General features: G+C 41.2%; 1 protein-coding gene across 1 annotated transcript; it reads right to left on the bottom strand.

Moving 5' to 3' along the window:
• Positions 1 to 6621: 6621 nt before the first annotated feature.
• wfdc1 (WAP four-disulfide core domain 1) lies at positions 6622 to 13868 on the bottom strand. The gene is made up of 6 exons (XM_085914803.1): positions 13634 to 13868; positions 8671 to 8866; positions 8514 to 8597; positions 8079 to 8219; positions 7723 to 7773; positions 6622 to 7626 (listed from the first exon to the last, which is right to left on the bottom strand). Exons 1-6 carry the CDS (start codon positions 13727 to 13729, stop codon positions 7571 to 7573), a joined length of 624 nt encoding a protein of 207 aa, XP_085770929.1. The 5' UTR covers positions 13730 to 13868; the 3' UTR covers positions 6622 to 7570.
• Between the last annotated feature and the right edge of the window lie 4230 nt (positions 13869 to 18098).

The raw sequence follows: 18098 nt of genomic DNA, 5'->3' as shown, positions 1-18098 counted from the left end.
ACGTGCATGTGTCTTCTCTATGCCTCTCCCTCTGTCCACCTACACCGTGCTGCCCTCCTTAAAACCGACGCTCCGTGGAGCAGATTTCCACCGACGCACTCACGCACGTCAGCCACGCCGCTCAGAATTCTCTGGAGACTCGCTCACCATCTCCACTATGGAGTGGAGATACAGGATTACCTGGCAGACAAGCGTGGTTTGCAGCCTTTCCCAGATAACAACCCCTTCTATGTCATCACAAGACTATATCACCTTTCAAATACATAACAAGCCTAAGGAAATATTATATGTTTGCTAATGATCACATGAGATTCACATAAACAAAACAAGAGCTGTGAAAACATTCTGCCTCAACCAAAATGGTAATCCTCAATTATGACTGACAGTTTCAAAAATATCTTAAAACAGCAAGGGGAGTTACATGAATCATTGACAGGTTTGACATGGTGCTTTTTCTCGCCTCCCTGAAAATGTGGCATTGAACGAGCAATATTTTGCCAAGAAAATGTCATTGCTGTGGATGGATGGATGATGGATGGATGCATGGATGGATGGATGCATGGATGGATGCATGGATGCATGGATGATAATTGGATGCATGGATGGATGATGGATGGATGCATGGATGGATGCATGAATGGATGGATGATGTGTTAGCAGTTTGGGTACAGCTTGAGTACACAAATTGGTGTGCATCATGGCATTTGATAATTCGTGCTTTAAAAGTCTGCTTGCCTTTGTCCAAGTGAAGCAGCAAGTAAACAGCTGTGTCAGAGATTATTACCACTCAAAACAGACATAAATACAATCATCACAGAAACAGTATTTCATTAATGGATGAAAATATAGATCATATTAAGATACAATTGGGAAAAAAAGGGGAAAAGATACTGTTCAAAAAGCTCAAAGCTGTTCAAAAAGCGCTTGTCATACTATAACAGGTCGATTTTGAGACAAACTGTTGCACATGCAAGTGAGTGATGGACATTTATTTTCCATTGACTAATTCCCTGAGCAGGGGGAAGCAACACTCTATCCATGTGATAAGGGGCCCAGGAGCTGAGTATGATTAGCTAATCATACTAGAGTTCTTATGCAATGGACATGGTCACTTCAGTAATCCATCTCTTTCCCGGGATACGATGTGTACCTATTCAAAAAGCTGCTTATTACACTAGTCTAGTCTCTAAGCAACTGTTGTGTGCAGGCTTCATGTATATCAGGTTGTTGTACAAAGCAACGAGCATGCGGGCCCTGATGCCATAGTCCGGATTTGGTGCTGAGACTGATTGGCCTCAGATGCTGGAGTGGAGCGCTACCAAGGGGATCACTTATGTGGACCTTCTTTCAGTGTAGCTTGATTAACAATCAATAAGCATCCATCTTTAAAAAGCTCTCACGTAATTGCAGCTGAATAGACCAGGATCAGGATGAAAGGATATCTTGGACATTTCTTTTAAGTTAAACAAAAAGGATTTTTGAAGGCCCTATTCGATCACTCTTCACTTATTTAATATTTAGAAATACATATCTGTTTTCTCTGAATTTACAGTTTTATTTTAGCGTATGTTATCCATAACTTAAGCCTAAACGTAATGAGCAATGGTCAAATAACCGTTTACAACAAGCTTTGCCATTGTTCACCAGTTGTAGTTTATCTTCACCATGGTGACAAAGCATTGTCTAAAGCAAAGATGTAGTAAAACCTAATATTATTTGGAAAAAAGGTCAGTGAGAATAAAAAGCTGTGCACCAGCAATACAAAAGAATGCATAATGTTGTGTATTGTTCGCTCATGTCTTACCTCAGGTTGGATCCTCCTGTTCCTGCTCCAACAGCAGCCTCGGAGGACGTTAAAGGCACCGCAGGCAGGCGAGTTCCCATCATCCCGCATCATGCAACCCATCCATGGTTCCACAATCACGCACTGAAGTCAACCTCTACCCGTTCACTGTCAGCCAGAGAGATTTCGAGTACTCAGCATGTCAAAGATGACATATTACGATCCCCTTGTCCAGAATGACTGCATCCTGTAAGGTCCCGGTTTTGTTCCATTGCTATTTATAGGATGCCGATGAAATCGAGCCGAATATCTTTCAATGCAAACCGGTGACTTTACTTCAGACCTTTCTACATAATGTAGAAAGCATTCAGTTATGCTTCCATTCCGTATCCAGCTTGGAAGCTCTAGTGCCGGTGTTTCTTGCCTGATTCCCCCAATACTCAGGATGCACTAAGGCAGGTACTGACACCCAGAGAGACGCAACTGTCTTTTTTTTTTTTTGCTCTGTCACTATACCCAGTGAGGGAGTTTGCCTCTGTGTTTTGCTGCTGACAATGATGTATGTGATTCAACAAGGGACCCATCGTGTAGCCGGAGACATCGGTGACGGGCCTGGCACTTGGCTTCCTGCGATAGAGGCCTCTGGGAGTGTGTCTTGATAAAAAGGGTTGGGTGGGTATCGGAGAAGAGACAGAGTTACTATAGATACCTATCTCGGGAGAGTTTTCCATGTGAACAAGGAAGTCAGTATGGGAGGTAGTGTCACGACAGTAGATCCCCCTGAGGTTCAGACTTTCCTCTGCCTTCTCTCTTCTCACCGTATCTTGGAGACAAAGTCAGCGGGAGCTTTCGGAGTGCCTCCCATTGGTCCTCATCGCTAGCACACCAAATAAATTACAATTCAGCGGAACCGGGGTTTACAAACAGACTTCTTTCGGAACCTCCATTAGTTAACTGATACTTTGCGAATCAGCGCAATGTTTCCCTGAAATGAACGCAATCCTACTCCATCCTCTTAGGAGCTGTGATACCTTCGCTTGCAGTCGTTCGGCCAAAAATACAAGCAGTATATCACTTTGTTTTGGTGACAGGAAATGTCTTGCTATTTCTGAAGCATAGTGTATTCCATTACCGCTTGCTCAGACCATCTTGGTTGTTCCGCTCATTCTTTGGTCTTGGATTGGTAGTTGGCTCACAAATTTGGGTCATTCAGCCAAAGTTGGTAACAACAATGGACAGCAGGTGTTAGAAGAGCTAGATAGGCCCAGATGAGACTGGTCACACAAGATTCAGTTTTGAGAATAACTAGCTGTGCCTTTGGCGCATGAGTTTATTGTGACCAGCTGTCTGATGAAGCAAAGTGCAGCGACATCGCAGGCAAATGATATAGCATCAATGACCGTTGCCGTTTGCCAGAGAAGCGGAGGGGTATAGCTCACCCTCACCAGCGGGTACGAGGTGAATTTTTAGATACACAGTAAGCTTCTCAATGGCTCTCTGGCCTTATTTAAAATATAGGTCAACACATTTCTCCTTGGAGTTTTCCACTTGGAGTGAAGATGTCTAAACTACTTTGAATCTGCTTTGAGAAATATTTGTAAGGATAGACTGAATGGGATCCTACTCGTCCCATTATTTTACTTACTAAAGAGTTAAGGGAGACATTATGAGACATTCATTTCATTAGTGCTTGTCTGCTGATCGAGGTTGAGGCTGACCTAATATTGTATATCTGTGTCAACTGTGCCAGCCCGTGTAGACCACCTACAAACACATAATCCACTCATGATTCGGAATACATTCATTATTTTTACAATAACCGCAGGATTTTACGCAGCAATGTGAAACTCCCCAAAAATGAGCCAGTGACAGACTTGGGGTTCTCATTTGGTCCTTGGGAGGTCATGCGTAATTGTGAGCTTTGTCACACATGTAAGATGAGCACTGTTAGTCTTTAAGTGCTAACCTTCCTGTCACCCTCCACAGAAAACCCAGCAAGGTGATCCCCCTTTGTCCTGGCTCACTTGATACGCAGACAATCCACTGTCTTCAAATCACAACAAATACAAGAAATTGCCGGCCTTGAATAATGACATCGAGACAGTAGTTACTGAAACGCTTGTTTCATGAGGTGATAGTATTTCACATGGTCCCATTCAGACATACGTATTGGGATAACATTTGGAGTATGCGAAGCCTCTTAGATGTTAATTGCATTACTGTCAAAGACTCAGGCGTAATCTTCTGAACTCGCATGCAGAACTTTGTCAATCTCCAGATGTCACATAGATTGACACACAATCTGGAAGCAACCTTTTCACTTGTGGCTTGTCCTATTGCCACTGGGAGCGAAGTGGTTCACATAGCTCACTTTTGTGGAGCTGGCAAGATGATGACGTCTCACTCAAAATAAGATTCACCATCAGTCTACCATTGACTTTTAATTTGCAATAAGGTTTTTTTCTATTGTTTTTTTATATAAGACTCCAAACATGAACACAAACACCGCCAGTGCTAAGAAATAGTATACGAGTATACAACTTAATACATACAGTCCATATTTTTAGTCAGGAAAAGTCCAACGGGACAGAATGAGATGAGCAGAGTCCACGGATCAGTCCACAGAGGTTACAGGCCGAGTCGTCTTTTGCTTGATATGACCAATAAAATGTCTCTTCAAAATCAAAACAAGACTTCATATTATTCGTGCATTTATAATAACTCAGAGTTGTGGTAGATTTCCATTCTCTCAAAATGTCCCTCTTTACAATGATGCCTTGCTGATCTGGAGCACGATCTGAACAGCCAAGTATTTATGCCTATGATTGACTTTTGATCAATCCAGAGAATAGTCTGCCTTGCCCCATTGTTCAGGTAGGAAAAACTCCATCTTCCATCTTCTGTGACCCTAAACAGGAAAAATGGTACATTCATATTTTATCTTCTGAATCATTAATGAAGCACAAAACACAAATTCTCTTGACAACATCAGGAATTAATTTTCTTAGATTGACCACACACGATCAAATATCCTTCAGTCCCAACATTTACAGATTTTGGCTCTTTGCTTCAAATGATTCCAGATTTATATCTGGTGTCACAACATAAATAGATTGGTGAGTCAAACATGGTAAACAAGCAGATCTTTTTATATAACATTTTAGATAACACCTCACACTTTATTACACAACAATTCTCCTGGGTCTATGGCGATAGAAGGAGAAGGTGCAATGGGGGAGGATGTTGGCATACGCGACGTAGCCGTTCTCTTTTGCATGACTAACTGTTAAAGGAAAACAGGCAAGCTCGGCATTCATTAACAAATCTCCCTGGGTGGCGAGCCACAATTCCTTGTGTATCCAATTAATGTTTATCTTTTCCAGCACTTTGAAAGAATTTGGCTGGGTGCGACACACACTTCCAGATTGCTCGGTGAAGCAGTGGGAGTGATCAAGCGATTGAGATCTCAAAGGATGCTGCAATGCTACCTACCACATGGAGAGTCACGTGCAGTGATGCTTGAGCCATGTGACAGCTCCCCAACAATAAGCCCCAGGCTGTTCTGTTGCGGAAGGCATGCAAAACTAGGGTGCATGAATAATGTGTTGAAATGAGAATAAGCACACTTGAACCAAATAGTGGATGAAATGATAGTATCAACAACAATACTCTACTGGGGGATATTGATATAAGCATATTGCCCAGAAGAGCTGAGTGCTCTCACTAATAGCTGTATTTTATTCAAGAGACAAAGATGGGATGTGAAACCTTATCAGGGTCAGAGGTTCATCAGAATAAAAGATGCACAATCCCGTACTTTGTCCACATAGTACAGGACTGCATGGACTTGTTTTCATAAACATTTTTGAACTTCCATACAAAGCCTTCACTACATACAGTAGTTGAAAAGTTTGTTGGTTGTCACATTTTACTCCTGCGAATTGCTCACCATCAAAACCTTTGATAGACATTCCTCTCTTACAATGAAGTTTAAAATGAGTATCCATCTCATCCCCCCCCCAAAAAATTTTCCAAATCTTGTCAGCTATTTAACACAAAATACTAGCAGATGTTTTCCTCAGCCTTGAAATTGTTTCACTTTGTTTCACTTGACTGAAACCCTAGGGATCTTCACAAGGGTGATGCCAATGCATAAAGTACCAGCACGTACAAACATAACATGGGCTGCAGCTGCAGAATTCCATCTTGCAAGCCAGTCCTGAAGCAAAAGTCAGCATCCCATCCCCATTTAACAAATAAAATAAAAGCTTACAGGGATGACATGAAATAATATACAAGTTGTCGTGGGAGGATTCTTGGCGGTTCAGTAGATCTACTTTAAATTACACTGACATCTAGTGGACACGTAGACTTGAATTTATGACTTATATAAACTGGAGTCATTGGAGACGAAATTAAAATTGTGTTTTGTTGCCGCCTTTGTGTTACGGTAACACCACTGGGGCAAACACATTAAAATATATCTATCTATCCAAATAACCATATCTAAAAAGGCTGGAGTTGTGTTGTGTCGGATGAGAATGTCACTTTTTCCCCTTGATGTACATAAAATTAAGTTGAAAAGTAAGAAAAAGCAAGATAGGATAAAATGTTACACGCGGTGAGATTATTGCGCAGTGCAGTTCCTCACCTCACAATCATATAAATATTGTTATATGTCTGTGTCCAATTCAAACTAAACTTAATGTTGAATGAAGAAAAGAATGAAGAAAGAAAAAATTGTGATTCATACAGTGTCAACTCCTTAAAAAAACCCGACAGGTTGCTCTTTTATTTCACATATGTTTTATTTACTAAAAACAAGACAGCACCACAGAGTCAATGGCTACACATTCATCTTGTTGTGTGCATGAATGATGGAAAACAGCTTATTCTGCTGTTAGTTATTGCAGGCAGAAAAAAACTTGAGCAGCATCAATGACGTAAAATTGCATGTTTTCTTGGTCGATAGCGTTGCACCGGTGAATCCATCCAAGTCTACAAATCAAATTGCTATGGCGTGTATTATTTGTGACACATTTCAAAATATTAAGTTATAACTACCACATATGGAAATGTTCAGTTTGCCCGTGAAACATTCCAGCTTTCAGGGCAGGAAATGTGGCCTTCAGAGAGAGCGAGAGAGAGAGAGAGAGAGAGACAATCCTCTAGAACCAGATGGTCTTCCTTTTTTTCCAATTGACCAACCTTAACCTAGCCAGGAAGATGGATTTATTATACGCACGCACGCACACACACACGCACACACACACACACGCACACACACACACGAACACAGACACAATCTGCTTACTACTGGGGGCCACATAAAATGTTGTTGTGTGCCAGATCTGGCCCCCAGGCCTTGAGTTGGACACCTATGCTCTCGAAGGTAGAGTGGAGGAAAATTTCCAAATAGGGATGGTCCTTTATCAGTTATGGAAGAAAGATGAAATACATGGTAATAGAATTACTTCTTGGGATATTTGGTAAGCAGCATTGATACCCTCACAACTTCTCTACTTTACCTTTACTCAGAGATGATACATAATGTTGAAGACCACCAATTTTCTTTGGCTGTGAGATGCCTGAGATTAGGGCTTTGTGGAGAGTAGAGACTAGAAAAGGTAGTAGCTTTTACTCTCTTCTGACTGATGTGTGGTGAAAAGCAACTTTAACACCAGTGTAAGTGTTGGGGTTGTTTAATTTGAGAATTTACAACATAAAAAGGATAGTGTAGTTTGAAAGCAAGAGCATAAGAAAAAAAAAAAGAGTACTAGGTGTTGCTTATCCCAGGTGCTTGTGATGCTTCTCATAGCCCACTGCATTGTTTGTACTGGTACCTGCAAGGAAAAAGTATCAGTCCAGATGAACTGTTAATGCTTCAGACTTAGTCACGATGGTTGTGTGCTACCATTTGGTCTTATTACCACACTTACCTAAGTAGTCCTTGTAGTCCTTGAAAAATTTGTGTCTTAGACCGCGTCCATCTTAAATGACAAAGAGGTAACAAAATAAAACTCATATTGCAGCATTCAATCAATCATAGCATGCTCTTCTATTGACTAGAAAATGCATGCAAATACTGAAAAATGCTTTAATGGAGCCAGCAAAAATGGACTAAGGACTGTAGCACTGTTCACGATTACCAATCTGGGATGTCATCAGCTTTTGTTTCTATCATAAGGATTTGGTCCTTTTTTAACGCTGGTGATTATAAATATCAGTTTAGGTCATTTGAAGCTCTAGATTCAAATGAAGAATACAGTATGTCCAAGAGTTAATAAAGTTCTACCAGAGTTGGCACGTTGCTTGATACACTGTCCCCGGTTAGGGATGCCAGTGGCGGGGTTTCCTGGGTTGATGATGTGGCACTCGTATCCAGTGGGACAGTGAAGAGGTTCATCGCCATCTTCTGTTGTACTGCACGCCTCGGCTGCTCATTAAAAATACACAAATACACATTCATGTGCAGCATAAGGGAATGAAACATTCTCAGCAAAGGGTGGAGAAGCCTTTGGGCCTTGTAATGATACAATGCTACTGTATTTTATTGTCGGTCATGATGAAGGCACTCGTTGAATATTTTTTGTAATTACCGTTTACCCAAAGACAGCAGTTCTTAAATGTTTAACATTTGGTGAAGCCCTACACTTGTTGGTTAATGGTTTTCATTTCACGGTGAAGTTGCAGGTTGACATTGCAATGATTCCAGTAACTGCACACTCACCCTGCAGCACCTCCTCAGGACCATCCAGTAGCCAGCCGTTGCCCCCCAACCACCGAGGCTTGGGCTGCACGAGCCAGTCAAGGACTACTCGTGATGACAAAGACACGGAAACGGTTATAAACATTGATGAAGGATTGCATTTGTTGGTTCCACAGACCTGGTGGGGGCTGGACAGACTCCAGGCAGGCATAGATGCAGCCGTTGTAGCAGCAGCGTTTGTGGCGCTCACACTCTGAGTCTGAACGGCAGCCTGGCACCTCACAGGCCCTTTCTGGGAGCATCTGAGGGGGTGGTGGGCAGCGGTCATTCTTCTGGTGCTGCGCGGATTGCGGGTGGTTGGGATGCTCGTAGTCCTGGGGGCCCAGAAAAGAAGTTGCTTCTGCTGAATTTGTCTTTGCAAAGTCGGCCGCTAGAGAGCAGCAAAGTGTCCTATAGTGTTGATTCTCAACTCTTGTCACCCTGGGACCCGAATATAATAAATAAAAAGAGATAAGGGCCTTATTGTACAAAATATTTCTCTTTAAACAGTACCCTTTAAAAACACGACCTTACATGTTGAAAGCGACTTTCAGTGTACCAACAATTGTTGCAACAATTGTAAATATTAACGTTTAACTTGGTAGCTAACATTTTGCAGCATTGCGTTGAAAAAGAAAAAAATATATGTACATATAAGACCGGAATTATCTAAATACATGCTACACATTTGTCTATGACCCACCTAAAATGTTCCCACGACCCACTTTTGGGTCCTGACCCATCAGTTGAGAATCAGTGTTCTAAGATTTGGCTTTAGTACAGACTGCCCGCTGCCTTCTAAATGTCTTGACCTGGATCAGGAAGGTAGTTTACAGTTGGAACACGCACACATATTTCCATGGTGCATCTGAGAGTGAACAGAAAGTAGGCCATAAAACCCCGAGGCAAGCAACCTCACGTCAGACTTCGCCAAACATAAATTTTCTCGGCCTGCGTGTACAATTGCATGCAGCCAGGAATGCACACACTGCTGCTGACATCTGCTCTTGTGTGCTAACGTGATGGAATGTGCATCACAGCCATTGTGTCTGTGGTCTGATCTTGTGAAAACTTGGATTCTGTTATTTGAGGCTTAAATTCCTTTTCCGGGGTAAGGTCATTGTTCCCAAAACCCCATTTTCTCATCTTTGCTTTGGAATAACCTCATGGCTCCATATTCATTTATAGGGTTGACTGCACAACTCACAATAGCCACAATATAACAAGAGAATCAGCATATAGGTCATTTTATCTTATTATAAGCCACATGTCCAAAATGTGGTAATTGTCAGTGGAAAAGTGTCAATGGTGAGTTGAGCTGTGGCAAAACGAGTGAACCGTGCCGTGGGAAAAGAGTGTTCCGCATATCCAACACAGATTTCATGCTCTTTCTGCTATGCTAACTGTCATGGTTGTTTGTGTAGTTAATGTGATGGCAGACTGAAAACTTTTTTCTTTTAATTTCCTTTTGATAAGCAGAAATCAAAGTAATTCGATTTGTGTCTCATTGCATTATCGATTTCTTTAGATCCTTCTGTGAACTCTGTCCTAAATCAGCAATCAGCCTATGTAGACTGCACACAATGCCTCAAACTGTGATGGGATTTTTTTTTTTTTTTTGGCAGCGTAAACCAACATGCTTGCAATTCAGCTCGGAAAATAAAAGCCAACCACGTTTGGCACGGAGAGTGCCATCACACACTGAGAATGTGTGTTAGACACAAATTAGTTGATTCTGGCAGCATTAACTAAGTGGGCTGATGGCTATTTGAATGCTTGATTCACATGATGTGAAGTTGGAAGGGACTTTCAAAATCTGCTAATTATTACATTGTATGACTTTGTGAGAGACAGTTTTAATCTTTCTTGCTTATCGTTGTTTGTCGTCTTTTTACAAAAAGTCAATATATTTTGTTTTCTGTTTGTAATGTATCTAAAATACTCCATACAATAACCAACTTTAGTACAGTTAAACTCGTGCACAAAAAGCACAAAGTCGACTGGGACTGGATAATAGTGTAACTACCCATTATCTTGTATCCGATCTCTTCCCAATTGCTCCTGCAAAATTCTCCATCAAGATGTAGGATATTTCCTTCCTGTTTGACATGATGTATGGGTTTCATCTTCATTCAACATCATCATCATGGTACATTCGCCTGATTTTAATGCAGGCAGGGTGGGTTCAGTTTCAACTCTGACCCTGCAAATGTGTGAGTAGCTGGCTAACGACCCGTCCACATTGCAGTCAGCCTTTTGCTCAAAGTCATTTGGAATAGGCTAATGTCTAATTCCTTTAGCAGTTCTTCTGAGCTCTTTGTTACCATTTGGATAATCCGTCTCTTCAATCCGTCAGCAATTTACCTCCTGTGGCTACATCCAGGAGGTTAGCTATAGTCTTGTGGATGTTTAATTTCGAAACAAAATCTGTGCAACTGTAGTCACAGGAACATTAGTTGCTTGGAGATGTCTGACTAGTTGCTTACAAGTTTTATAAAAAAATAAATCTAGGGTTGGGTTTGCACACGAATGCACACACTAACACCCGATGTTTGAATGCTATAGCCTCTAAAGACCAAGGTCACAGTCAAACCCACTCTTGCGTGGACAGGAAAGAACATGTCTTCCAAGTGCCATTGCCCACAGCAGACATCTGGTTCGCTCTTGGGTTGTCAGGCCTGATTTTCTGCAGCTTCACTCAACTTCATGTACAGTAAATGCAGTCAATATTTTGCAATTTGTCTACTCTTGCATAAGAATCCTTCCATACATCCTTCCATCTGCCTGTAGCATCGCATAGCATAGCATAATATTCCTTTCCATAAATGCTGAAATTCTTCCCGGGTGCAAGTTTCTTTTCCTAGCGGGCCCAGGCCAAGGTAAGCATATATTTGTGACTGTCTGCAGAGCTGCTGGCTGTCAGAAGACTATCCTTCCACATCAAATACACTTCATGAAACTGCAAAGGGTTGTGGTAGACGCGTCCCCCTTCGTGCATGCAGACGTGCCCATGCAGGTGTAAGCCAGACGACTGTGTTGTGTCTGCACGAGTCTGATGATGTGCATGCGTGTGCAAGTTCTGGTACTTTCAAAGAACTTGCCATGTTGGAAATCTTGTGTTTAATCTTTAAATCACACACAAGCTTTTCTATTTACTTATTGTCACACGGAATCTATTTTTCCATTAGCTCTTTAGTCTGTCTGTCAGCCATGTCTGGCTCCACTCCCTTTCAAACACGGAGACAATGTTGAGTAACTGCTATTGTTGACCTATGACCTTGGTCACAAGAGGTTTAGATAAGGGACGAGGTGATGTACACAATTTAAGTGAGAGAAACTATCTGACACCAGGTCAAATGGGCAATGATGAAATAATAAATAAACAATGAGTCATACCATCGAAAGAAGGCAGACATGGAGGTGTACTTTGCTGAACTTGTCATCTTTAGTATGACCAAGAGGGAGCGTTTCAATTAGAAAAAAGCCAACTATACTGACCCTCTTGAGGGTTTATGTCAGTAAAACAACTATGAAATAGATTGTGGTCTTAACTCAAGTTTCCTGTTCAAGTTAGCTTATTTGCTGCTTGAATGATTAGGACCTGACTACTTTAAATTTTTGGACCGATTATATCGGCAATTATTAGGTTTGCAAGTGTAAAAAGAAGTGAAGAAATCAAGTAAAAATAACAAACGCACAAAAACGACAAATCTGTAATGGCATCATTCTCAGATGCATCTCCTGCTTTATTTTTTTTGTGGAAAGACTAAGTTGACCACTGTTAATATGAAATTGTAAAAGCAGTCAAATATATAGTCTTAACTTCAACTACATAAATGTCATATATAAGAAGGTGTAGAAGAAAAACTATTGGAAAAGTCACAGAACAAATATCTCTTCTGCCTTCATAAAATGCATTGGAACTGGATTTGGCTGTAGTATGACTTAGTATGGAGTATGGGGCTGGTTTTGAAAGAAATGAGAGACTGAAAGAGACTGATAGAGATGAAAAGAAAAGAGGCAAATTGCCTGCGAACAGCCGTCTCAGCATGTTTCAATTGGAGCAGCTTTGAGGCTGAAGTCCGAACTTTGAGCTCATCCCATAAACTAAGATGGGCACGCTGTGTGAGCGTAAAAGACGCACACAGCCCGAGGGTAGGAGAGAAAGTATTTTTAAGAAGAGGTGGAATGGTTACCAGCTAAATCAAGGGAAGAGCCGACAATATCCTCAACTGGTCAGAAAGTGAGAACATTGAAGCACAAGAGGATGACAAGGCATCACGCTACACTGAACTTTTGATCACTCAGCCACACTGAGCTGACTTAACAAGCAGGGGCCCGCTCTGTCCCTACACACACACACACACACAAACACACACGCACACAGTCACACAGTCTCCTCTTCACGAGCTCACATGAAATATAAAAATGGGTGACTTATTCCAACCTGCTGCACAATTTACATTCTAGTCCACATCAATAGATAATACTTGCGCTTGTCTGTGTCCATTTTTCTCGCTACAAAATTAAAGCTTCATCATTAATCTCATGTCCAGTCACACTGTGGTGGAACACGTTCCCACAACTGTTAACTGAAGAAAAACAAGCAGTAACACCTGAAAATTGGAGTTCCTTACAGACTACGACAGTCAATGCAACAGATGTGTGGATCTTAATGATGAATACATACAATCACATTTAGAGTTTTATGGTTAGATTTTCCCATTGTGGCTATGGGGTACAAATAATTAATTCTGCCCAGCCACAGGAATGAAATGTAAATTTCCTGTGAGGTAATTTGGTAATTGGTCTCTGGTATTTTTCATAAAGCGTCATGTAAAATATCTAATGCTACACCTGTTAATTCATTAAACGGTCATTTAAATCACACATAACATTGAACTGGCAAAGAAGAATAAAAAAAACAAAATAGCCATCCAACTTTGATGACCTTTCACCTCGTCCTATGCTTTGTAACAGAGCAGCCGTTGTGCTGTATCACCGGGAGCTTTCACCTCCTTCCGCAAGCATAAAAAAAAAAATGGAGTCCCTGTTTTAGTTGAATCATTGTGAGGCTGTGAAGGTGACATCATTAATCCCACCTTTTGGTTCAGTCCTCTTTTCCTGATTCTTCTGCTATCACTTCCTGTGGAGAGCACCAACAGGGACAGCAGCAGCAGCAGCAGAGATCCCGTCATGGTGCGCGTAAAGTTCCAGCACCTTAATTCCAACTTTGTCCTTCGAGGTGCTCCTTCTTCCTTCTCTCAACGTTGTCCACCGAGCAGCGAGAGCTCATCCGTGTGAGCTTTTGCAGCTGAATCAGGCAAAGAGACCCCGGTGCTCATGTGCAGCCAAGATTACACAAGCGCTCTCCAACAGGACCTGCCTTTATATTCGCCTGAGGAAAAGTGCGGGCCAGCAGTAGACTGAAGGAAAGGAGAAGGGGGGGGGGGGGGGCGGTGCAGGAGAGAAACATAAGAGGGAGAAGAGAGGAATGGCAGCTGTCTGTGCATCAGAGTTGTCTGCTGGCACACTGTGTGCACATGTCCCAGCGAGAGGGGAGTCCCAGTCAGGCCTCCGCCTTTGCCCTTTCGTTTCATCTCCTCCCACATCTGGGGATCCTTATGTGGATTTCTAGGTCAAGAATATGTGAAAAGTGTTTCATAGTTTGCAGTTTAGATTTACACATGTTGCTGGTGAGCTTTGCTGACCCCCTCGGCAGACGCCGGTGCCTGCATCTCCGGGAGAGGATGATTTACGAGAGTGTGGCTGGGAAAGCAGCAGAGGAGTTTTCATTCGCTCAACTCGGTGATCCTGCAGTAGTGCATCCGTTGTGCTTCTGGAAAATGAAACTGACAACTTTGTGACATAAACGTTTTTTTTTTTTTTTAATATTTACCTTTTTTTTAACTGACCTTTTGCATTTTCTTTCTTTTTCACAAACGCGTGTTAAGCAAATCTCACTCGGACCCTTCTACCCCTCCCCTTGTTCCGTTCCCAGTGGCAAGCCGTGAAGGGGTGAAAGAATGCTAAGCCCGCGCAAATCTCAGTCATTATTAGTTTTACAGGAACAAGCCATCATGTCATTGGGAGGCCCCAGCTACACTTGAACAAAAGAGTCAAGAGGGAAGTACAGGAAGGGGCCGCTAAATACGTACAACTACAGTGAATGGGTGAAAGAGTGACAAGTAGTCAGTGTACTGTTATCCTGTGTCTGGTTGAGCAGATGCAGTCTCATTTGACCTTAAACATTGGCCTAGGCAGATTAAGAACAAAGAGAACAAGAGAACTGCAATGGAATAAATCTAATACATTATTGACTGAATTTAGCGCTAGCAGAGATGGTTATGTTTTTTTTTTCATTTACTAAGAATAAATTATAGCGGTAACTCAACATTTAGTTACCAGTGTTTAGTTACAGGGAGGCTGAAAGAAACTAATGCTTTCCTTGCATTTTGTATTTTGATCATTTTTATTGGAACATGCAACTTGCGTGACAGACAGCCTTATCGGTGACTTTGCGCACAGACATATACAAAAACCATCACAAATGCATTTTGAAGTTTTTTAATACTAGATTTTTTTTGCAGCATGGTAAAAAAAAAAAACCTTTACTGTTATTATCAGAGTGGTTTTCTTTTCCACAGTTAACAAGGGAATTTGTCACTGGCAAGTTTCCCACTGTGATCATTCAAATGATATTTGCTGACCTCTTCTCATGTATATCATCATCATCCTGCTCAATTGCTATTTCTGGAATGTAAACATTTATATTGCATAAACACTTGCATACTGAAGTATGCAGGTCACACTTGCATGCTTCATCTGAACTTACTTACACGATGTATAATGCTGTATGTAACAAATTAAAGCGAAACTCAATGATTGTGACTGATGAACATGCAAGATTTTTATCTTTAAATAAACGTATGGTGGAAAAGTGAAGAATTGGCCGTTGCTTTGCGTGATGACGTTTGGCAATGACGAGTGAGCTTATTTGAGCCAAACTGTCTAAATAGCTTCAAAATGCATCTGGTTAGAATTTTTGTCTTTTTAACTCTTATTGTGAATATTGTTTGTAGTGGTTCAAAGCTCTCTCATGGCAAGTAAGCATAAACACAGTACAGTGTAATTTATCCAGACCCATAAAAAAATAAAATTGTGCGGTTGTACCAAATGTGGTGGCCAGTAAGTGTCTATGCATATTTTGATTGTTTCTTGTAACATCTTTTAAGCTGCGGAGAAATCACGCAAATAAAGTTGTAGACCACAATGTAGAAATAACACAAGAGTGTTTTCATCTGTTGAAATTGATCTAAATGGATACTTAATATGTGGAAAAAGTGATGCAATTGAGTATCCCATTTGAAGTGACTTTTTTTCTGTGAGCGTAGGAAAAAAAAACCCTGCAAATATTTAAAGCAGTTGCTCATCACCTTTTCTAAACAGTGTCCACCTGTTTTTCAATCTCATGTCATTTTATTGGAGCCACTAGTTGCCATACATTCTGCATTTGTTTTACCTGTTGCTAACTAAGGGTGCCAGTGATTTTATGCAACAGTTTGGTATCAGTTATACTAGATGACAGAGTTACTTCAGTAAAATGGGTTTGTTTTTTCTATTTTTTTAATGCGCTGCATTTCTGCAGCAATAAAAGTGCTTTCAAGGCTCAGTGAGCATTTGGTTTTGATTTGCTTTGGATGGAACATAATGCTTGGAGTGGCTGTTTGAGTGCAGATTGGTATTGGCTGTCTTTATCTTGTTTGGCTTGTTGACACTTTCCTTAGTGAGACCATTGCCTCTTTCCTGCGGCGTTTCTGTAAATCAAAGAAACATGCTTTATGAAGTACAAAACTTTGACAGCAGGCCATTTTACATGTTGTGAGTTGGCAACAGCAGAACTAAAAAGAGTTATTCGATTAGAGAAGAGGACCTGGCCAAGGAATGATCTCAAAACGTACACAAAATGAGAGGCAGAGGGAGGCTGAAAGAAACAAAGGAAATGGGAATAAATTGTTGAATAAAACATGCAATAATATCTTCACTGAGATAAAGATCCACCGCCTTGAATTGAACACAAATAACAAATATGTAATCAAGATAACATTCAAAATTAAACTGAACATGCACAGTACAGTGTGGATTCACGTATCTTTTTAGGCAAGCTTTAAACAACGTAGCAAAAAAAAAAAAAGGAAGCCAGTAGAGAGAGACCTAGAACTAGAAATGAAACATGCATATGCAAGTGCGCCTTTGCCGGGAGTGTTATGCATATCAGGTTGCTACTTATATACTCATTAAACTAAACTCCCAGAAGTAGAGCTAATCATTCGTCATTAAAATCATGTTTATCTGGTCTCTTCGAATCAGTGACTACTGCAAAGCCTGTCTGCTCCCTTTTAATGACTGTGTCTTAATCCTTTAATGGCCCTAACCAGCACCAAGTCTTTACATACGTTCAGTTACCTCAAAGTTTTCCCACCATAATTGCTTCTTTCTGCACTTTCTTCCATCTCGCTTTGAGCCCCCCCCCCTCCCCTAACCCTCCCTGCCAACCCTAATCTGAAGCAAAGCCTGCATACTGTGTTCCAATAGAAGACCCAGTCATCATTTCGTGGCTTCAGAGGATTTCTTACCCAACTTTCTTCCTCATGCTGGGTTTTGCCTTTACTTCATCATACTTCTCCTCCTCTTACCTCCACTTTGTCATTACCCTGTTACTTACTGAGCACTTTAAGCTATCATACCAGTGCAGCATTTCTTAACATGACCCTAAGCAGCAAGTTCACGGAAGAAGAAGGAAAAAAAGGAACGTCAGTAAACAACTCCAACTCTTTCACTTGTTTCCATGGAGATCTTTTGGTCAGGGTTTACTTCTGGGAAGTGAAAATGACCAGGAGATGCTTCACCAAGTCCTCACAGACTTCAAAGCTTTTCTTTTCTTTTCTGCTTTATTGGCCGCAATGCTTAGAGGGTTCAGATAGAGCTCAGTCGGTTCTCTCTTTTTTTTTTTTGCAAATACAAGGCACAGTGGGAGATGAATGTGAAAAGTGCCCCATGCATTTATTTGCCCAAAGTGAAAGCACATGCATGAGATCCTGCACATTCTAGCCCAGAGTGTGAAAAGCAAGCCGGTGCTCTTAGCCTTGCACACAGAAGATTCAAGTAAATAACCCTTTTCTGGCTTCAACAAAACTAACCGCAGCTCACAATGAATGCGATTCTCAGTTGTTGGATTTTGTGATAAAATACATTATCAGTGAATTATCTGGAGCAGGTGTACTTACGGTGATGACACCGTGCTATTCTTGTTTCATCACTTGATATAACTTCATAAATGATGTCTAATGTCACCTGTACCTGTGTCCTAGGTGCAGACTGTAAAAGCTCAAATTTCCATGTCGACCTTGAGGCAGCAACTTATCGGTTCACTACAGCAGGAAGTGCTCGGAGAGATTAGAAATGGCTCCTTTCCTCTCTAATAATGAGTGGCCTCCCTTTCCTGTTGGCCTTCAGCCATTACGGCATGTGTGTGTTTTAATGTTGAGTTTCTTTACATTCTGATTT

Source organism: Syngnathus leptorhynchus, chromosome 6 (genome assembly GCF_054491065.1).
Source record: "Syngnathus leptorhynchus isolate UIUO chromosome 6, UIUO_Slep, whole genome shotgun sequence".
NCBI lineage: Eukaryota > Metazoa > Chordata > Actinopteri > Syngnathiformes > Syngnathidae > Syngnathus > Syngnathus leptorhynchus.
The sequence above is the reverse complement of the archived record's forward strand: the minus strand, read 5'-3'. Positions and strand labels throughout refer to the sequence as shown.